The sequence below is a fragment of the Pectinophora gossypiella genome, chromosome 24 (genome assembly GCF_024362695.1).
Source record: "Pectinophora gossypiella chromosome 24, ilPecGoss1.1, whole genome shotgun sequence".
In the NCBI taxonomy this organism is placed as follows: Eukaryota; Metazoa; Arthropoda; class Insecta; order Lepidoptera; family Gelechiidae; genus Pectinophora; species Pectinophora gossypiella.
The window spans coordinates 5,267,021-5,290,184 of NC_065427.1; the positions used below are offsets into that span (position 1 = coordinate 5,267,021).

The following is a 23,164-nucleotide window of genomic DNA, read 5'->3' on the forward strand; positions in this document are numbered from 1 at the left end:
AATCTACAATAATTCTACTTGTGAGTCTGCTTTTATAATTATCAAGGGTATTAAGCTTGTATTCACGCCATGATAAGTTATGAGTACGGAAAGGTGATTGATTTAGTATCAGTATCAGTCAGTTACTCCATGGTATAAGAAAATTAAGTATGCTCAATCCTAAGACAAGCTGCCATTGCTAGACCTTTGATGACGTAAGTGTTACCATTAAATCTATATTTCCAACTTTCCAAGGACGTAAATTTTACTATTGAAAATTAATCGAATTACTGACTTATATATTTAGTTACTATTACTTGTCACATATATAAAAATCATAAAAACTGTAAGTAAATATTTTAATAAAACTTCAAAATTGCATTGCAAAGTAAATTAAGAACATTGGTCGTGGGTAATTTATTTTTTCCGAAATGGCAACGCAGGGTGGGATGACGTCAACTGGGCTAATCTTGAAATATTAGCTGTCACTTTTGAGCATACCTGGTTTTCTTATACCATGAGTCACTCAACACGCATAGCGTAGTTGTCGCTCAGTCAGTTACGATCGGAACGCGGAGGGTGACGGACGTCGCCCCGGCGGTATTTCTTGGGACTCGCGTATTGTGAAGTGGGAAAGCCCGAGCTAGTACCTTTCACATGTACCTTGATTCGACCTGTGTGAAGTTTTAGCCTGTCATATCTCGGTCTACCCGCTTCGACGTAATGTATGTACGGTCACGAGTACTAATTTGTATTCACTTTGATACCATGTCACATTAACTTTTTTGAAAAATTGAACCGTAAGTCTCATTAAATGTCTAATATGATAGTGCGACGGGGTTTTAAAGTGGATACATGATATTACTCATACTCATAACTGTACAAATGTATTCTCAACATACCCACAGTTTATTTGTAAAGAATTCCCATGAAATACCTAATAATTTGATGTTCTGTTCCAGAATGGACTGAATGCGCTGCACCTCGCCGCTAAAGATGGTCACATCGCAGTGGTTGAGGAGCTACTCAAACGAGGCGCCGTCGTCGACGCTGCTACTAAGAAAGGTAAGTCTAGTTGATTTTATCGTTTATTTGTATAAAATACGTTATAATTTGCTTTTCGCTATATTCGTCTGCCAGTGGAAAATACTTTGAAGAAACTGTACTTCAGTGACGTTGCGTAGAATATATTTTCTAGGGGGCATGTCGGGTAGTTTTTCAAGCATCGGAAGTTCACATTATTACCGTGAATGCAAAAATACACTAGAATCTTCTGTCTTTTTGCAAATAACCAGCTAAAACTTATCTTCTTCTATCGTGTGGGTTGTGAGGTGGATTAGTATCGTGTGAGTGTCCCGATGGACAATTGTTATGGGCGATAGACTGCACCCTTATCACCATAAGGTTCATCATCCATCTTGGGATATCGTAACAACGATGGCTACAAATTGTCTTTGATTACGCGGGTATTTTTTTATTCGCTTCTTCTTCTGTCGTGTGGGTTGTGGGGTGGATTAGCAACCTCATCAACCCTGGTGTCAGGGTACTATTGAGCCGCCAAAGGCCCCTGACATGACTCGTGTAACGACTACGTACTTACACTTGTAAGTAGAAACCGTGACCAACGGCTTAACGTGCCTTCCGAAGCACGGAGCGTGTTACTTTCGGACAATCAGGTAATCTAGAACTTTGTATGCCGAAAACTTACGTAACTTGTAACTGGATTTTGCCCTACATTACCATTTCGTAAAATATAAATTACCCACATCCAATGTTTTTAATTTACTTTGAAAGGAAATTTTATACTTTTAGTAAAAGATTTACGTAAAGTTTTAATGATTTTTATATATATGTGACAAATAATAGTATTTAAATACATTAGTCCGTAATTCCCTTAATTTTCAATAATAAAATTTACGTCCTTGGAATATTGGAGATACCAATTTAATGTTAACACTTACGTCATCAATGGGCTAGCAATGGCGACTTGTCATAGGATTGAGCATACCTGGTCTTCTTATACCATGAGACATATTAGAATATTTTGCTGCCGCGCCGCATAAGTGCGGTTTGATTTTAAATCCGTCTACCTACATATCAAATTTCAAAAAAATCACCTATTTATTTGTGAAGGTGGAACAAACAAATGTTCTTTCGTGCCTATGATATTAATGAATAATGAGTAATTGTGCTATTTGGCTTGATGATGGAACGATTCGCCAATCACATGCATTTTCAATAGTTCACCTAAAAACATTGAGAAAATCTCTTAAGTTATCTGTAACAATGAAAGCATGATATTACTTATAGCTGTGCGGGGTAAGCAGAGACTATTATATACTTCCATTAGCTTCGATCCTGACGCACTTCTCTTGCTTCCTCCACTTTCATCAATCGTTTTATACATGCACACTGGTTCAGAGTGAATCGTACTAAATCTTTTCAATGGACATCTCCAATTTGGTCAGTTTGTCCTTCTATGTTTTCCTCTGCCAGCTTTATCAACAACCTTCGCATTATATATCGCTTTCGTAATCCTATGAGAACTTTTATATATATATATATATATATATATATATATATATATATATATATATATATATATATATATATATATATATATATATATATATTATCTATCAATTAATGCACCCTTTTCAAAGGCAAATGTATTTCTAAATTTAATATCAGTAACAGTTCACCGTCTTCTATCGTGTGGGTTGTGAGGTGGATTACCAACCTCATCAACCTCGGTGTCAGGGTTATTAGTGAGCCGCCAAAAGCCCCTGACATTGCTCGTGTAACGATGACTATACGTACTTACATCGGTGAGTTGTAACCGGGACCAATGGCTTAACGTGCCTCCCGAAGCACGGATCATCTTATTTTCGGATAATCGAGAGATCGGCCTGTAATGTCCTGACCAAACCAGGGCTCGCAGTGGGCCCACTGGAATTCGAACTCGGGTTATCCGGATCGTGAGCCGAAAGCTGGACAACTGGACCATAGAGGCCGTTAGTTCGCCGTTAAACCTATTACTTCTATTTCAGGCAACACAGCACTCCACATAGCATGCCTGGCGGGCCAAGAGGCGGTGGCGCGGGCCCTGCTGGAGGCTGGTGCGCGGGCCGACGCGCAGTCCGCGGCGGGCTTCACTCCGCTGTATATGGCTGCGCAGGAGAACCACGCCGCCTGCGTCAAGATGCTACTCGCTGCTGGTGCCAGCCAGACTCTAGCCACCGAGGTACATGTCATCTCCATTTTTTGTTTTTTTTCCTCGTTACATAACACAAGCTCATATATCCCAATTGGAGTAGCCAGAGGTACATCCATCACAAGATGAACTAAGTATGGGTACTTACTTCGCCTCAGCGAGCTTTCTATTAGACCAACGTGATAGGTGAGCCGTATCGCCGTCTATGATGGTCGAGCCACCTGTGTTAGTGCCTCTTTTTTTAAAGAGGGGAAATGCCTACAGCATACCTTCCCGTGGGCAGTAAGAAGGTTATGTCGGGTTCGCACCGACTGCAACCCATGGTGCCAGAGCCGCGGGTAAGCTTTCGCACTTGCCCTGGACTTGGCGATACATCGTCTCCCTAGCGGCATCCCGTTTTAATAGTCCGCTTAGCGAACCTGAAGCGACAGGTCCGGTTTTTCTACAGAAGCGACTGCCTGTCTGACCTTCCAACCTGAAGGGAAAACCATCCCAATATAGGTTAGGTCACATACCTCCGAAACGCATTTCTCGGTTTCCTCACTAAGTTTTCCTTCACCCCTAACTAATATTGGGCTAAACTGTATTATTTGTTTACCCTTTGTTTTAAAATATAAAGGAAATTTACACTTCATATTTGTCCTTACATAAAGCGAGCTTATCCCTAAACATTATTGTATTGCTCAGAATACTGAGTAAAGATTGTTTCCTAAGGATAATGGGCAGAGGTTCCGAGCATGTCTATGTATTTAAGTTGTGTTATTTTTCGATTTTCAGGATGGCTTCACACCGCTAGCAGTGGCGATGCAGCAAGGACACGACAGAGTGGTAGCTGAGCTACTGGAATCAGACACGCGGGGCAAGGTTCGACTTCCTGCGCTTCACATCGCTGCGAAAAAAAATGATGTCAAAGCTGCTACACTCTTGTTAGAGGTAATTATGTTTGTAAGAGTTACAGGATGTTATTATCTCGCGCGTGTGGTGTAGAGGTAACAATGTATTACGGTCATCTCTAATAGTCTTTTGATATATTTTTTCAGCTACTTTAGTTTTGCGTATTGTTAGTATTCACCAACCCGCAGTGGAGCAGCGTGGTGGAGTATGCTCCATACCCCCTCCGGTTGATTGAGGGGAGGCCTGTGCCCAGCAGTGGGACGTATATAGGCAGTTTATGTTATGTTATGTAGTATTCACTTGTTCTCGTGGATGTGGCCTTAGGTGGGACATGCTTGCTTAGCCAACGAGTTCACTGTAGCATTAAAGTTCCAAAATTATTATGCAGACTGCGGCGGGCTCTTGGAGAATCATTTCATACGGATTGACATTGGAGGCATTACATTGGTGTCGAAATTGAATATATACAGGTTTCTGATGGTGTAAGCGGTGAATCTTAAGAAGGCCTAAGCGTACATACCGCGATCAGATCGAGGATGTTTTAATGAAAAGAGGTCAAGAGCACTCTAAATACGAGCGAGTATGCGTGAAGTCATTGATCAGAGTTGCAGAAGCGAAAGTGTGTTAGGCAGGATCGTTGTAAGTAAAATTCCATGGTATCTGCCATGAATGTATGTGTGAATATAATCCCTTGTTCTCTTTCCAGAACGAACATAACCCAGACGCTTGCTCGAAGTCTGGCTTCACACCTCTACACATAGCGGCGCACTATGGCAACGTGGCAGTGGCTAAGGCGCTACTGGCGGCTGGAGCGGACTCCGGACGTGCAGCCAAGCATAACATCACGCCTCTGCACGTCGCCAGCAAGTGGGGACAGCTGGCCATGGTCGATCTGCTGGTCGAGAATGGTTAGTAACGTTTTATTCAACTGTGTTTAGATGAGCATAGGATGGCTTTTCCTACGTCACATAGCGTCATGCCTGTATCTCCGTAGGCAGAAGTATATTCGACCCCACCGTAACGAATACTTACCGAGATAAATCCTGTTGCGCCTAATGAACCTTACCAGAAACCGGTGTTTACAATGTTATGTTCGGTTCATGCTCTGTTCGGTACCCCGCTAGGCACAAGTTGGTAGTTTGACTAGGAATCGATGATCCACCAGTGTCTTGTTGAAAGATGTATATATGCGTCACGCTGTGTAATCTTTGATAGCGCGTTTCAGGACTGCATTATTGCGTGGAGTTTGTCTTTTTATCGATACTATTACTGGATGGGAAAAGGGATTTCATCGAATTGATGAGCTGTGGTAGCCCAGTTGGTAGAACGCTTGCCTCTCACTTTGAGGTCGCAGGTTCGCATCCAGCACAGGCCTAAACCAATGATTGTCGAATTAGTTTTCGAATTCATATTTGGATCATAAATCACGTGCTCAGCGGTGGAGGAAAACATCGTAAGGAAACCCTCATTCCAGAGAAATACATTTTCGGAGGTATGTGACCTAACCTGTATTGGGCTGGTTTTCCCTTCGCGGGTTGGAAGGTCAGACAGGCAGTCGCTTCTGTAAAAAACCGGGCCTGTCAAATCCTCAGGTTAGGTAAGCGTACCCTGTGAAAAACGAGATAATGCTAGTGGAAGATGATAATGAGCTTTGTGCTGTTATTTCATAATTGTCTATATTTCCAGGAGCAAACATAGCAGCGGTGACTCGCGACGGTCTCACCCCGTTGCACTGCGCGGCGCGGTCTGGACACAGCAACGTCGTGTCACGACTCATACAACATGGTGCACCCATCACATGCAAGACAAAGGTTAGTTGAACTAAATTGCCGGTCTTCCATCGTACGCCTTGTGAGAGGTAATCCACCTCAGCAACTCTGGTATCTGAGTACTATTGAGCCGTCAATGGCCCCTGGAATTATTGGTGTCCCGTCTTCTATTGTGTGCGTTGTGACGTGCATTACCAACCTCGGCAATCCTGGTATCAGGGTTAATGTTAAGCTGCGAAAAGCCCCTGACATAACTTAAGTACGTAACAAATACATACAGAATTCAAACTGATAATTACAGGGTTCTTACCGTGTTAATCAGGGATAAAAAACTCCGGATAAGTGCCAGAAGTGTCCTTGATTAACGCGGTAAGAACCCGGTATTATGTGATATTATACATACATACATACATAAACTCACGCCCGTAATCCCTAATGGGGTGGGCAGAGCCACAAGTAATCAAAGACAACTTGCAGCCACTGTTGATACGAAGTCCAAAGATGGATATGATGAACCTTATGGTGATAAGGGATCAGCCTATCGCCCATAACATTAGTCCATCATGTTAGAGGACACAATCCCTCTGTCGGTTTTTACGACATGCCCGGGAAGAGAAGCAGCTGAACGTGTTCTATGTTATGTATGTGATATTATAATAACCGCGTAAACCTCAAATAATGTATAAATACATTTATTTATTTATTCACAATTTACATAGACATTACATGCAATCCCAATTCGATTATCTTATATATACGTACGTACAAACGTCTTTAAGTAAATAGTATCCGGGACCGATTGCTTAACGTGCCCTCCGAAGCACGGGTCATCTTACTTTCCGACAATCGGATGATCAGTTTGAAATGTCCTAAATAAACTGTTGGGACCAACTGCTTAACGTGATTTTCGAAGCACGACTCATCTTACAATCGGGTGTTCTGTCTGCAACAACATCCTAACCAAAACAGGACAGGGTATTCGAACCCGAACCCTTTGAACCTGAATTAAGTGTTAGAGTGAATTATATTCTTTTCTTCCACTCTTCCCCGTTGGCAGCTTATTCGTCGTCAGTGTGAATGGATGAAGAAAACTTACCCGCTGGGAATGGTAGGACAGGAAGATAAATGGTATAACTTGTTGTTCCCAGAACGGCCTCACTCCGCTTCACATGTCTGTGCAAGGCGAGCACTCAGAGACTGCCCGCGTGCTGCTGACGGAGGGCGCACCCATCGATGACGTCACCGTCGACTACCTCACCGCACTCCACGTCGCCGCGCACTGCGGACACGTCAAGGTAACTAACGTCGCCATCATTCTCACACGTCTACGGAAGACTACTCAAGCATCTGCCAGCGACGTTCCTCGAGGAGTCGTTTGCCTGTAATGATCCAAGTTTTACGAAGAACTCGATGTTGGAAAATTATACAAATTCTATGGATAAGTTTGGAGGCATCCGAGACAAAATGAATAGAGATGGCTCAGGACTGGTTCAAGTGGAGGCTCAAAGTTTTGCTTTTTTTACTTCTTCTTCTTCTGTCGTGTGGGTTGTGAGGTAGAGTACCAACCTCATCAACCCCCGTGTCAGGGTTACTATTGAGCCGCCAAAGGCACCTGACATGGCTCATGTAACGACTACTTACTTACATCAGTAAGTAGTAACCGGGACCAACGGCTCAACGTGCCTTCCGAAGCACGGATCATCTTATTTTCGGACAATGTGGTGATCAGCCAGTAATTTCCTAACCAAACTAGGGACCACAAAGTAATTTTTGTGATATGTCCCCACCGGGAATCGAACCCGGGACCTCCGGATCGTGAGCCCAACGCTCAACCACTGGGCCACGGTCGTTTTTTACTGAAAAACTAGAAGATATCGATTTCGGAGTTTTACTCTGTTTTAAATATCTATAGTGTTTTGAAGAAGAAAAAAAAACAAGGTGAAACAAAATCAAGGGTTTGGGGTGTGAGTTCATGTGCATGTATGTAATTTGCATTTACAGGTAGCGAAACTGCTTCTGGATCGTAACGCGGACGCAAATGCGCGCGCTCTTAACGGCTTCACCCCGCTACACATCGCCTGCAAGAAGAACCGGATAAAGGTCGTTGAACTGCTACTCAAATATGGCGCCAGTGAGTATACGATTACTTCTATCTATAACATAACGTACAGTCATGAGCAATATCTTTAGAACCCTGTCGTACTATCATATTTGACATTTAATGAGACTTACGATTTAATTTGTCAAAAAAGTTAATGTGATATGGTTTCAAAGTGTATACTTGTTAGTACTCGTGACAATTATCTATGATCAAACGTGAATTCAAGCGGTTATAAGTTAGAAACCATGAAATGTAGAGTTCATGAAAACTTCATTCCACTTTCCTCTGAAATGCATCTGTTTTTACAGTTGAAGTAAAACTAAAAATCAAATCAAATCAATTTATATGCGAGAACACATAGAATACAAAAAAGGACAAAAGAAAAGTTAAAGCAAAAGCTAAAGCTAAAGCAAAAGCTAAAGCTAAAGTTTCAACATGGACCCGAAAGTACCTATCTTCAGAAAATCTAAAATAAATCCTCCTAAACTAAACTTCTTCTATCGTGTGGATTGTGAGGTGAATTATGGAGCAACCTAATCAACCCTGGTGTTGTCAGGGTTACTATTGAACCGCCAAGTCCTAGAACGTATTTCATTGAACGACTACGTACTTACATCAATCAGTAGTAACAGGGACCAACGGCTTAACGTGCCTTCCGAAGGATCTTAATTTCAGATATCTGCCTGTAATGTTCTAGCCAAACTAGGAATCACAAAGTGTTATTTTGTGATATGTCCCCACTGGGATTCAAACCTCCGGATCCCAACACTCAACCACTGCACTACAGAGGCCGTCAAAATGAAACTAAAAATGCTTTTCGCAGGCAAGTCGGCAACGACGGAGTCGGGCCTGACCCCGCTGCACGTGGCGTCGTTCATGGGCTGTATGAACATCGCGCTGGTGCTGCTGGGCGCGGGCGCCGCGTGCGACGCGTGCACGGCGCGCGGGGAGACGCCGCTGCACCTGGCGGCGCGCGCGCACCAGACCGACCTCGTCAGGGTGCTGCTCAGGAACAACGCCAAGGTACACGCACTGTAGGATCTATCGTGTGGGTTGTGAGGTGGATTTCCGACCTCATCAACCCTGGTGTCGGTTATTATTGACTCTTGTAACGACTACGTACTTACATCAGTGCCTTCCGAAGCACGGAACATCTTACTTTCTGTTCTATCTCCACCGGGATTCGAACCCGGGTCATGAGCCCAACGTTCAACTACTGGACTTCGGCCGTTGTAGAATAGAATGAAATTTGATTTGAATAAAAGGTCGACGACCCGTGACCAGTTTCCTTGAAAATGTTGATAAAAATGAAATAGTTTTAATTGGACCCCTCTTGTCTCCGTAGGTGGAAGCCCGTGCTCGCGAGGAACAGACTCCCTTGCATGTGGCAGCAAGACTGGGTCATGCTGATATCGCCGCGCTGTTGCTGCAGCACGGCGCCGACGTCGCCGCCGCCACTAAGGACCACTACACGCCGCTCCACATCGCTGCCAAAGAAGGTATGTATCCAAGCCTCTATGGTGTTTCGCTGTTAAGTTTAAGCTGGTTTAGGGCCATAGAATAAGGAATAATACTACGTATAGAACGGCAACTCTCCGCTCCCCACCAGCGACTGAGCTAGGTTTACTTCACTCCCTCGGTCTTACTTATGTCTTCAATCGTATGGGTGTCAGATGTCACACACACAGATACGCATGTACGATAATATTGATATGTGTAGTCTGTGTAAAACGGGTTGTGCCAGGGCTTCGAAAAATTCGTGAAAACACGTGGAGGAGAAGTGTGTTCACACCCCGGACACTTCAGACAAACAACCTCGTTTTACACAGACACCACACATTGACGTTATCGTACACGCATATCTGTGTGTGTGACGTCTGACGCCATACGATTCAAGTCTAAACTATGCTCGAGGGGGGGTGAGGTAAATCTAGCTCAGACGCTGGTGGGGAACGGAGAGTTGCCGTTCTATACGTAGTATTATTCATTATTCTATGGTGTGATCAAGCGCGGAACCAGTCAGGTGCTCACAGAATAAAATTAATCTGGAGATGCATGTTCAAGTTCCACTCGAGGCAGGCTTGTTGTGAGCAATGAAGTGTTTTTGTATTGTAACTCCTTCCAGTAACTCCTTTCCAATTGCAGGCAAAGACGAAGTAGCCCTGATCCTTCTGGACAACAACGCGCCAATAGAAGCGGAGACGCGCAAGGGCTTCACTCCGCTGCACCTGGCGGCCAAGTATGGCTCCACGGGCGTGGCGCGGCTGCTGCTGGCTAGAGGCGCTCAAGCCGACGCGCCCGGCAAGAGCCACATCACACCCCTACATATGGCCACTTACTACGGACACCCCGACATCGCCTTGCTTCTGCTCGACAAAGGTACAAACCACAAGATTTAGGCCAAGCGCGCATTACGATAAAAAATCGTTGCGAGTTTTTTATCGCTTTTATAAAATCGCAAACTACAATAATAGGGTTCGCTTCATACAAAATACACATACGAATCGAAGATTTATTTTCGCAGTGCGCGGATTGTAGTGTATTTCTGTGGTTGACAGATTTGCGATAATTTTTCGCAACGAATTTTTATCGTAATGCGCGCTTAGCCTTACTGTAGTTTTCTGGCTAATTCCTCAGGATTTGTGGTGTTTGTTTGTGAAACCCTCTCATCTATAAAGATACCAGAAACAATAACTATCTTTGACATTTCACCCATAGGATAGGATTCTATCTGTCAAGAAACAAACTTGAGTTTCACGAGCACTCCTCAGCTTCTGTTTTGACAAATTATAAACCCTATCCTGTTATTGGTTTAGCCTGACAACTGCTGTAAATTAATTGATATTTTAGCCAATCATAGGACAGGATTTTATCTACCAAGATAGAAACTGAATTACACGAACTCTTCCCAGTTTATATTTTGAAACATAATAACCCATTTCCTGTGATTGGTTGGAACGGACCACTGCTATAAATTCTTTGAAATTTTGGCCAATCATAGGACAAGATTCTATCTGTTAAGATAGAAGCTGAGTTACATGAACACTGCCCTGAATAAGAATTTTAACCTACCTACCTTAGCAATAAAGTAGCCTTTTGTGCCAATTGTTTAAATGTGATTATGTAATGTGTTTCTTTCGTGCGCAATAAAGATTTGTGACAACCTGTTTTGTGTATTTTCTTCATTGCGTGATGCTGGCAGAAATGTGATGACGCAAAAGCCAAGCCAAGCCATTTAATCAAGAATTGAATTGAACCTTGTTATTTGTCCGTGTTTGTAAGCTAGTAGTGAGCTAGTCTGTCTGTGTAGGGGCCTCACCACACTCGCTGGCCAAGAACGGCCACTCTGCTCTGCACATCGCCTGTCGACACAACCACCCCGACATCGCCTTCGCTCTGCTCGAACATGGTGAGTGTTTTGACCGTTATAGGCATTAAAACTAGGTGAAGAAGAGAAAAGATGAAGAAGCAGTTGGAAGAACGTTTGACTCTCACTGTGAGGTCGCTGGTTTGAATGCCACCATGGGCCGAAGACAATAATTTTCGAATTAATGTTCGGAAGAAAAACAGGAAACTCAAATTCTCGAAAATATCGAGTATAGGACCTAACCTGTATTGGTCTGGTTTTCCATTCTGATTGGAAAGTCATATAGGCAGTTGCTTCTGTAAAAATCAGGATGTATCAAATCTTCAGGTTAGGTAAACGAACCCTGTGAAAACGGGAAGATAACAATAGGGAAATGATGTGGAATTCTTCTTCCCAGTCCACTTGTTGAGCGCTGGGCTCACGATCCGCAGCTCCCAGGTTCGATTCCAGGTGGGGACATATCACAATAATCACTTTGTAATCCCTAGTTTGTTTAGGACATTATAGGCTGATCACCAGATTGTTCGAAAGTAAGATGCTCCGTGTTTCGGAAGGCACGTTAAGCCGTTGGTCCCGGTTACTATACTTACTTACTGGTGTAAGTGAGTAATCGTTACATGAGCCACGTCAGGGGCTTTTGACAGCTCAATAGTAACCCTGACGCCAGGGTTGACGAGGTTGGTAATTCACCTCACAACCCATAGCCAACGACCTAACGATAGAAGAAGATTAACATTTTTTTTGAATCGCTTCATTTGTCCTTTCAGATGCGGATCCGGGAGTGAAATCCAAGGCAGGCTTCACCCCTCTTCACATGGCTGCTCAAGAGGGGCACGAAGACTGCGTGGAGATGCTCATAGAACGAGGAGCCGATGTCAACGTGCCTGCTAACAATGGTAACCTGGCTTTGATTGTATACAAATTCCACTTGATATTAATTATTATTATTATTATAAAAAAAAAAAATAAGTACAGTACTCAATACATTTTTTTTTTACAATTGACGGTGCAACAAAAACCAACTTTGGTTTGTCCGTACACCGACATTCACCATCGTCGCTTCCAATTTGCAATATAATATCATGCTCGAACAAATAGTACAATAAATAAAGAACATGTAGGTAGGAATTTATACACTTGCAAACGAAGTACACAAAAACTAGTTCGCTGCATCAGCTTCAACCCGCGCGTCACACGCAACTACCGGACAGCGCGACACACAGGAGGTTTTTGCGGTTTCTCTAATATTTTTCCTGATTTAAGAAATGGTGCTTTAATTGAGAATAATGAGCTGAATTGCCCCCTCAGTATTCGTTACGATGTCACTTACACCCTGTACAAGTACAGTCATGAGCAATATAATGTACCCACTTTAGGACTCTGTCGCACTAACATATTTGACATTTAGTGGGACTTACAGTTCAATTTGTCAAAAAAAGTTAATGTGACATGGTACCAAAGTGTATACATATGAATGCTCCTGACCGTACGTATGGGTGTTAGTGACACCGTAACAAATACTGAGGGAGATAATTCAGATCATGATTTTGAGTTGATATCAGCGGTCACCAGGGGGGTTAAAATGGCCACATCGAAGCAATTCATCTCAGAAAGCAATATTGCATTTTGACATTTGTTTGCATTGCGCACTTACTTTTACATGCGCAAATATCAAATTGCAATATTGCGCTCTTAGATGAATTGCGTCGATGTGGCCATTTTAACCCCCCAGGTCGCAGACGGCCTATCCGTAGAGAATTGCACAAAATTGCAGCGGCCACCCATTACCCAAACTGGCAGCCAGGGGAGCACCCCCCTCCTGGGTCCGCCCTTGCAACCAGTTGTAGAGCAAGCGCTTGTTCGCAGAAGCAATATCTGAGTATTAAAACCTCTAAATATCTCTTCCAGGTCTAACCCCAGTCCACTTAGCAGCATCAGAAGGTCGCACGGCAGTTCTGAAAGCCCTCCTTGCGGCGGGCGGTCAATGCAACGCGCGCACCAGGGATGGGTACACTCCCCTCCACGCGGCCGCTCACCACGGACACCACGCGGCCGCTAACACGCTCATCGATGCGCAGGCGGACGTCACGACGCGCGCCGCTCACGGGTACGTATGCCATTTTTGTTTTTTTTTTAGGGTTTCGAACATCAAAATTTAACACGGAAGCCTTATGGGATCACGTTGTCACTTTTTTGTCCGTCCGTCTTTCTGTCAGTCATTTTCTTAGGACCGCGTAGAAGTATCAAGGTCAAATTAACATCTAATACTATGCAAGATAGCACTTTTATAGACTTTTTTATAGTTTATTCTTTTATTGTATTTGCTTTTGATAATGACTTTTGTTCTTTTGCTTCTTGTAAAAATATATTATATTTCTGTCTGCACGAGAATTTATTATTATTGGTCGTCAATAACTATGATGTCTGTAGTAATAAAAAGGTGCTGGTTTGACCCGGTTATATCCGGCTGCGTCTACGATCCCTTGAAGCTGTAAAAAATGAAATGATATTTCTAGATTAGCGTTTTACTGCTCATCTAGAAATTAATAAAATTACTGTTTGAATAAATCCTGGAGCGTTTTGTGCAGGAGGCAATTCTAGTGGTATCCAATGACGTAAATTTCACCAAAAATATGACACATATAAATGCCTCCTACAAAAAACGCTCCAGAATTAGATGAGGCAAACTGTGACAAATATAAACTGGTCCCATCGTGGTAGTCGATGACGTAGGGTTTGCTGCGGTCCGGTATCCTATTATTAATAAATGTTCATTATCCCAACGTCATAACAGCCTCAGTGGTCTAGTGGTTAGAGCGTCAGGCTCACGATCTGGAGGTCCGGGTTCGATTCCCGATGGGGACATTGTCGAAATCACTTTGTAAGACTATCCTTTGTTTGGTAAGGACTTTTCAGGCTTGAATCACCTGATTGTCCGAAAAAGTAAGATGATTCCGTGCTCCGGAGGGCACGTTAAGCCGTTGGTCCCGGCTATTAGCCGTAAAAACACCTCCACCAACCCGCAGTGGAGCAGCGTGATAGAGTAAGCTCCATACCCCTCCGGGAGTATGGAGGGGAGGCCTGTGCCCAGCAGTGGGACGTATATAGGCAGTTTATGATATATATGTATGTTCATTATCCCAGGTTCACGCCTCTTCACCAAGCGGCGCAACAAGGACACACGCTCATCATCCAACTGCTTCTCAAGAACAACGCTGATCCTAACGCGTTGTCAGCTGTGAGTATTATTATCAACATACATACATACATACATAAACTCACGCCCGTAATCCCAAATGGAGTGGGCAGAGCCACAAGTAATCAAAGACAACTTGCAGCCACTGTTGATACGAAGTCCTAAGATGGATATGATGAACCTTATGGTGATAAGGGAGCAGCCTATCGCCCATAACATTAGTCCATTAAGTTAGAGGACGCAATTATTATCAACTTTTGTTATATCATACTACAACGCTTACTTGCTTGCTAAAACACATAATACCGGGTTCTTACCGCGTTATTATCAGGGATATGAGACTCTCGATGTTACAACAATGTTGCAAGTGCCATGATCACGGGACAACTGATGAAGTTGGAGTCTTTTTTCATCGAATGGGTTGTGAGGTGAATTACCAACCTCATCAACCCTGGTGTCAGGGTTATTATTGAGCCGCTAAAGGCCTCTGACATGGCTCATGTAACGACTACTCACTTACATCAGTAAGTAGTAACCGGGGCCAACGGCTTAACGTGCCTTCCGAAGCACGGATCATCTTACTTTTTGGACAGTCTAGGTGATCAGCCTGTAATATCCTAACCAAACTAGAGATCACATAGTGATTTCTGTGATATGTCTCCACCGGAATTCAAACCCGGGACCTCCGGATCGTGAGCCCAACGCTCAACCACTGGACCACGGTGGTCGTCCCTTATTCTATGACATAACGTAACATAACATACGTCCCACAGCCCCCCCCCCCCCCCCCCCCCCCCTCCCCCTCTACCCCTCTCGGACCCTTCCGGTTGATACAAAGTAAATAACAGAAAAGCATATTACTATACTACCGTGTTTCACGACCGCTTGAAGAATGTGGCGCCATCTGTTGCATGTGAGCGGAACTAGGTGGCCAACTAGTTGGGTCCGCTACACTACCATAACATAAATTACGCGGTGTTCCTCATTTTGATAGTGTTGGCGGAAATCATAATTATGAGATTAAACGAACTTACCTGTAAGTGAAGTTCTATCTCAATTATACGAAGCTCCTTGTTCGAGAGGTTTTAAACAGTGTAGTCTACGTCTTATGCTCCAGCATCGTCACAATTTTCAAAGCTCATATCCAAAGCTAAAAAAAAAAGTTAGTTTCCCGCTTCCTGAACGCAGCTGTCAACTAATGTCATTATGTTTAAAGCATGTTTCATGGACAACTCCATCACCTGTGGAAGCTTTAGGGCGGGATATTAAAATTGAAGGGAGGGAGTCCTCTCGAACAAGGAGCTTCGTATAATTGAGATAGAACTTCACTTACAGGTAAGTTCGTTTAATCTCATAATTATACTCGCTCCTTGTTCGAGAGGTTTTAAACAGTGTAGATGTTCAAAGTTTAGTTGGGAATGAAACATTTAAATTGAAGCGAGTACCAATAATATGATTATTCATTAATGAATAAAGTACATTGTTATCACGAAAGCTAATTAAGCTGCCCATGACTTTAATCCCAATAAAGGCAGTGAGAGGCACAGCCGTCGCCTGATAAACTCAGCGCGGCGTTCCACCAAACGTTTTGATATTATCATGTAAAAAACAATAAAAATAATAACTGTTCGCTAAACAAGTTTCACCAGTTCTCAAGAATGGAATCGATATTATGTATGTTATATAATATATGGTTATACTATACTGTACTAGAATAGATACATAGTTCTAAATAATTAAGTTGAAGTTGAGCAAGTACATTAAATACCTATTTCACATTACTATCAATTTCACAACAAAAGAACTACACAAGAACAAATTTCTGAATGAGCTCAACATCAAGATTGGCTATAAGAGCCTCACAGGGACCTCACCATAGAGCACATTTCCGAAGCTCTTGAACAACAACGATAGTTATAGTCGAAAGGACTGTGAGACTTCATCATATAGTATAACACTCATTTTTCATTGGCATACCAAGGGCTACAATAATTATCAAAGTTACACATTATTTGTTTACATACATAAAAGAAGAAGAAATACATAAAGAAGAACGGGTAATGACGAGGGCACCCAGACACAAGATTGATTGTAACATCCTGTGCTAAGTTGGCAATTGTTGTCGACATTGAGTAGTTAAATGAATCCTAAGACAACATGTCAAATTGATTAGAGAAAATACAAATATAAGTGCAAGTAAGAATTTCGATACATTTATTCAAATGACCTTTTTCATTAAAATATTCAGAACCACTGAACTAAACTTTCCTCTTTATTATAAGATATTGTTAAATGAGGCTGAAAGTATAAAGAGGGGAAGTGCATTTACATTATGTACTTGTGTGATAATTATCTTCGTAATAATTAAGATTTTGTTTTTATTAAAATAGATTACCTGAGCCCAAGTTATTGTGTATTACCTAATATCGACCATATGGGCTTGGTAATAATATTTAGTATATTTTTTTATGTGGTAATAATAAATATAACTTGTTGTGTATTTTTTTTCTATTCCTCTATGCAACCTTTCACCCACCAATCAGATGATAGAACAACGTACACACAACACATTAACACACGTAACATTGTTTACGCAGCTATCTCTTTAGTGTAATAATTATTGAATTCGTTTTTAGGACAGTAATAGTGACGTCCTATTATTTACTGGAAAAAATAAATAAATGAATAAAACATATTTTACCCTTAGGTGTGCAGTTACATATAAGGATAACATTAATTTATTAATTATCGGTCGTATAGGTATATTATCATCGTTCGTAAAAATCATCTTTTCCTTTAACCTAACTTAACATGATCCTGTTGTTTGCACAGGGATTCACTTCTCGTACCCATCCTGAAGATTTAATATGTCAGGTTATTTAGTGAAGGAACCTGCCTGATTTACGTTACAACACTAACCGAAAAATAAGATAAACATATATTTATCATGAAAATATTATTGTTACTTCTCCACTGCAGTTTGGTTCCGATTGATTAAGTGGAGGGACATTATTGTTGTAATTTTTATATTAATTGTAAACTGTGTTTTGGGCTGATCAGCAACAACATAATAAATCTACAACAACATAATTTAGAGAAAACGCTAATGGTGATGTAAGTTATATGTTACTAATGAACTATTTTTCCTTCCTTTTCACCTATGAGTTAATAATAAAAAGGGCAACTATTCTATCTAACCGAACTAGGTATCAATATTTTACAATTTCGAATGTAATACTTGAAGGAAATTTTCATTGAAGTTATAATATTATCAGGTAGGTACCCCAATTTATACTGAGATTAGTATTGTTATTCCTGATTAACAAAGACAGGATTTGAATCCCATGTCTTAATGATAATGCTAAAACTTTTAGTGATAGACATTCGGAATTAATTTTACCAGAATTTTGAAAAATATATTTGCTTGTGCAAATTTTCCCATTATAACTTTATAGGGAATTCTTCCTCCTCATGAGGTACTATTCTTAAACGGCCTTGCTGCCTGGGCCACTGTTGATACTAATGGCTGTGAGACTGCTAATACATCTGGTTGTAGCTCTGCTACTATTGCTGGCTGTAGGGCTGCTGGTACTGCTGGTTATAGCACTGCTGATCATGACTGGTTGCATCACTGCTTTTATTGCTGGCTGTGGGGCGGCCTGCTGATACTGTTCCTTGTGGGCTTTCTGTTCATGCTGTTGGCTGTGGGGCTGCCTGCTGATACTGTTGTCTCTGTTCCACAGATCCTGTTGCTATCTCGTTTACTCACTCTTCGGGCAATGTTATTCATTATTATTTATGTGCTATTTGAATTTTATGATGTTGGTTGAAAGAATTTAATAGCAGTATTCTCTAACCATGTCTTGTGTACAGTTATCTCTTTTGAAAGTAATCTCTGACATTACATACTTTGATTTCTAGCACAGTTGAGGTTGATTAATAGAACAGAGGCTTTTAGGTTTTGAATTGTCGGTTATTTCTTCAGAATTTGTACTCTCATTATTTTATAATAATCAATTTGACATAATAGTCTATTGTTTCTCAGCATTAGTCTAATCTTGAGTTTCAACATGGGTAGGTAAGCCCCGACAATTCAATGGTTTATCTTCGATTCCTCAAGTGACAAACCAAACATGGAAATAAAAGTATAAAAAATAGTTGGTCTATGTTCTAGCTATCTACTAGCGTTTAGCAAAAGGCGATACTTGTAGTGGTAGCTTTATGTTATTTGAGTTGATACCATCAAGTCCATTGTCTATCCTCTAAGTGACAGCTCTAGGTGTGGAAATGAGAAATAGGTATATAGCGCTTGCTAATGCCGACCATAATCGTGGTAGCTCTTATATTAATAGGGTTCATACCATAAAGTCCATTGTCTATCCTCTAAGTGATAGCTCTAAGTATGGAAATGAGAAATAGGTATATAGCGCTTGCCAATGCCGACCATAATCGTGGTAGCTCTTATGTTAATATGGTTCATACCATCAAGTCCATTGTCTATCCTCTAAGTGATAGCTCTAAGTATGGAAATGAGAAATAGGTATGTTAGCGCTTGTCAATTGCGACTTTCTTAGTGGTAGCTCTTACATTCATTGTGTTGATACCTTCAAGTCCATTGTCTATCCTCTAAGTGATAGCTCTAGGCATGGAAATGATAAATAGGTATATTAGCGCTTGGCAATGGCGACCTTCCTGGTGGTAGATCTTTTGTTAATTAGGTTGATACCATCAAGTCCATTGTCTATCCTCTAAGTGATAGCTCTAAGTATGGAAATGAGAAATAGGTATGTTAGCGTTTGTCAGTGGCGACCTTCCTAGTGGTAGCTCTTATGTTCATTGCATTGATACCTTCAAGTCTATTGTCTATCCTCTAAGTGATAGCTCTAGGTATGGAAATGACAAATAGGTATATTATCGCTTATCAATGGCGACCTTCCTAATGGTAGCTCTTATGTGCATTGTGCCTTTAAGTCCATTGTCTATCCTCTAAGTGATAGCTCTAGGTATGGAAATGTAAAATAGGTATATTAGCGCTTAGCAATGGCAAACTTCCTAGTGATAGCTTTTATGTACATTAAGTTGGTACCATCAAGTCCCCTGTCCATCTGCTAAATGATAGCTCTAGGTATTAAAATAAGGCATAGGTATATTTGCGCTTTGCGACAGTCTTAGTGGTTGATTTTTATGTTAATAGGGTTGATACATCAAGTCCATTGTCTATCCTCTATTGTGATAGCTCTAAAGGGAAACAAATAGTCTGTCTATTCTCTAGTCAGACAGTTCACTACTAGTGTTTAACTAGGTGACTCTCCAAGTGGTGTTCTCTTGTTGGTTAGGTAGGTACCAATAATCATCACCCATACGTTGGAAGCTTGAATTATAATAAGATTAGAGTAATTTGGAAGAAATTGCTTACTATAATAAGGCTATCTTTTGCCTGTACTCTCTTAACACTCTTTCTGTTTTTATTGTTAGGGTATATTATCATCATCTTATATTGTAAGTATCATTCGGAGAAGATAACATTATTAACACCACTTAACAGAGACTGTGAGAAGGGATTATGTACTGTTATAATATATATAATATCATTTTTAAGTATGGTTATCTTGTAGTAAACCAATTATAATCCTCTAAATGTTTTAAGTGTTATCTTGAATAAGTTATGTATCTTGTCTACCAATGGTGTAGATGACCTCTGTGATATTGAGTACTACTGTGTCATAGGTACTTCTTGATGAACAGGGTAAACATGAAGTGCTTCTGTCATCTAATTATCTGAACTTGTCAAATTATTTCCGAGTTAATTATTTACTTTTCTATGCCATTCTGCGGTTATATTTCACTGGTTCTCTTTGTTTTATAATAAAACTGCTCATTTCATTCGCTGATAGTAAGTTATCAACCGCAACATAAGCCAAGAACACAAATTACAAAAAGAAACAAAAAAAAAAATTTTTTTTTTTTTTTTTTTTTTTTTCTTGACAGATTAAAATAAAAACACGGACTGAAAAAAATCAGGGACTGAAGACAAGGCTTAGGCCTATTTTGATCGTGATTTTCGAATATTAAATTACTAAAGTCAAGACTGTATAGTCCTCAGATCTTTGCCTGCCTTATATAAGGCGAATTTAAACAACATCAACATCGGAATAAAGTATAACTTTTAAATCACTGTTATAACACGAACACGATACAATTTTAATATTATTATTATTTCTGTTAATAAAACTAGTTACTTTTATTAGTAATAAGTACCAACTTAAGTTACTTCTTCGAATGTTAGGATTATAAAATTATAACCTCAAAAAAAAGTAATTTGTTTTCGACAATAAAAGGAATTAAATTGAATTGATCATAATTATATCTTCTCTTGTTTTAGTAGATGGATAATGTTAAGACTTACCAGTATAATCCACGTTTTGTTTTATCAAAAAGAACTTACGCTCGTCGTCATCCACATTTTTTCTTTGGTACTGTTTCTAGCTTTTTTAGAGAAAAAAGCACTTGATTATGTAAGTAACAGATTTTTCGCACTATATCAATCATGTTTTTGTATTAAATATTAGTTTTCAATTAGTTTATTTACGGAGGCGAAGTGACGCGCCGGTGCACAAAAACCGTAATGACATTAGTTGACAGCTGCGTTCAGGAAGCGGGAAACTAACTTTTTTTTTTAGCTTTGGATATGAGCTTTGAAAATTGTGACGATGCTGGAGCATAAGACGTAGACTACACTGTTTAAAACCTCTCGAACAAGGAGCGAGTATAATAACTAATAATGCGAAACAGTGAAGGTCGAAGTATGATAAAAAAATGCGTGATTGCGTTTTTCCGGTTAGGGACAATGAAATGACTCGGAAAGTCTTTAATTGAGAATTAAATGAGGAACAAACAACCAAAGTTGCGTGATGGCACTGTTTGGAGAATGCTTGACCTACATCGTAGTGTCCGGGTTCGAATCCCGGCTGGGGCTTTGAACCACTGAATTCGACTTTTGAGTTTGGATCATAAATAATTGATACCACGTCATATCCAGGATATGTGTCCGGGTAATGACAATAGGGTACAAAAAAATCAACGAAACGTCTGGCGCTTCGCTTTGCTCGTCTTGGCGGGGGCTATGGGACTTAATCTTTCGAACGCCGGAACGCGGATCTCTACCAGACACAATGTAAAATCTATTGTGTCTGGTATCTCGGCATATGAGAGGTTAAACATAGCTGGCGAGGAGTGAATGTGTATACTATTATGTACGGTCAGGAGTACTAAAATGCATGGGATTAACTGTCTTAGAACTGATATTAGGCAGCTAAATTACTCAATTGTATACCAATATTTTATGTTTTATGTTTATTTTTATTTTTTTAACATTTTTTTTATACAGGTTGTGAGAAGCTGCAGTAGTTTTAGGCGGATGAGACGTTCGTTATGTAATATTGACGATTCAAAGTGTAACTATGTTACCTACTGAATAAAGATATTTTTGAATTTGAATTTAATATGTTTACACTTTGAAACCCTGTCACATAAACTTTTTTTACAAATTAAACCGTAAGTCTCATTAAATGTCAAATATTTAAAAATAGTGCGACAGGGTTCTAAAGTGGGTACATGATATTGTTCATGACTGTACACTTCTGCCTTCCCCTTCGGGGATACTTTGTTGTTGTTGTCTATTAGTTTACAATAAAACTATTTTTTTTCCTTTTTCTCGTAGAACGGCCAAACAGCGTGTGCGATAGCGGACCGTCTCGGGTACATCAGCGCTGTGGAGGCGCTGCGTCCGGTCACTGAGAACACCCTCAGTCAGGCGGTCGGAGATACTGGTGAGTACTAGATTATACTTCTTTTGATACGTATTTTTTTTTAATTTATTGTTAAATTGGTAAGTACAATTTTAACCCGCCAAACTGTTACGTTTGATGGCGAGATGCGCTTATCTAATAAACATATTTCTACTCACCTAAATACATAATAAAATAGAAAAACCATAACACTCAAGGTAACTTAAAATATATAAGGGCCAAGAAACCCATCGCTCAGCTTAGATGATATAAATCATGATGATTGATATATCATGTTACAAAGACGTGTTAAGAGTGTAGGGACTTTAGTCTATTTCCTATCCGTTACCTAGATGGTACGTGTAGCGGATTCAGTTTAAAACGTAAATAAATTAGTATTTTTCTCATTCACCATCATTTCTGAGGCTTAATTTTATTTGTACCACAAGAGGCAATATAATGTATTTTGTTTCAATTGTTGATTGAATATACATTCCCGTACAAAAGTATTTTATAGCCACAATGTTGCGATTCGTCTAAAAAGCAACATTAGAATTTGATTTTGCAATGTTGATAAATGCCAAATAGCAATATTGCTTTAGATGAATTGATTTAATGTAGTTTGTAAACTGGTCAGTTTACAATAGGACAGAAAAACTTCTGCCAGGCAACCTTACTTACTTAACATAATCTAAGTACGTACATAAATATAAATGTTGTCAACAGTGCTCTGTTTATCACGTCTCTCGTGGCTGCCAAAATAAGCGAAATTATTTATTTATTTATAAAGGTACATACTAGGTACATACAACATTACAGTGTAACCCAATGCGCTCTATAACGAGAAAACAATATAA

At 40.5% G+C, this 23,164-nt stretch overlaps 1 protein-coding gene across 3 annotated transcripts in view; it reads left to right on the forward strand.

Moving 5' to 3' along the window:
* The window catches only part of LOC126377796 (ankyrin-3-like), a 215,637-nt gene that overhangs the window by 96,898 nt on the left and 95,575 nt on the right, over window positions 1-23,164 (forward strand). For all 3 annotated transcript variants that reach the window (XM_050025634.1, XM_050025633.1, XM_050025635.1), the window contains exons 3-17: window positions 942-1,044; window positions 3,030-3,223; window positions 3,971-4,126; window positions 4,794-4,995; window positions 5,774-5,898; window positions 7,005-7,151; window positions 7,858-7,987; window positions 8,781-8,980; window positions 9,303-9,456; window positions 10,103-10,336; window positions 11,268-11,366; window positions 12,092-12,220; window positions 13,233-13,431; window positions 14,469-14,562; window positions 22,241-22,349. In XM_050025634.1, coding sequence (XP_049881591.1) covers window positions 942-1,044; window positions 3,030-3,223; window positions 3,971-4,126; window positions 4,794-4,995; window positions 5,774-5,898; window positions 7,005-7,151; window positions 7,858-7,987; window positions 8,781-8,980; window positions 9,303-9,456; window positions 10,103-10,336; window positions 11,268-11,366; window positions 12,092-12,220; window positions 13,233-13,431; window positions 14,469-14,562; window positions 22,241-22,349 — 2,275 coding nt within the window. The remainder of the gene's footprint in view (window positions 1-941; window positions 1,045-3,029; window positions 3,224-3,970; window positions 4,127-4,793; window positions 4,996-5,773; window positions 5,899-7,004; window positions 7,152-7,857; window positions 7,988-8,780; window positions 8,981-9,302; window positions 9,457-10,102; window positions 10,337-11,267; window positions 11,367-12,091; window positions 12,221-13,232; window positions 13,432-14,468; window positions 14,563-22,240; window positions 22,350-23,164) is intronic.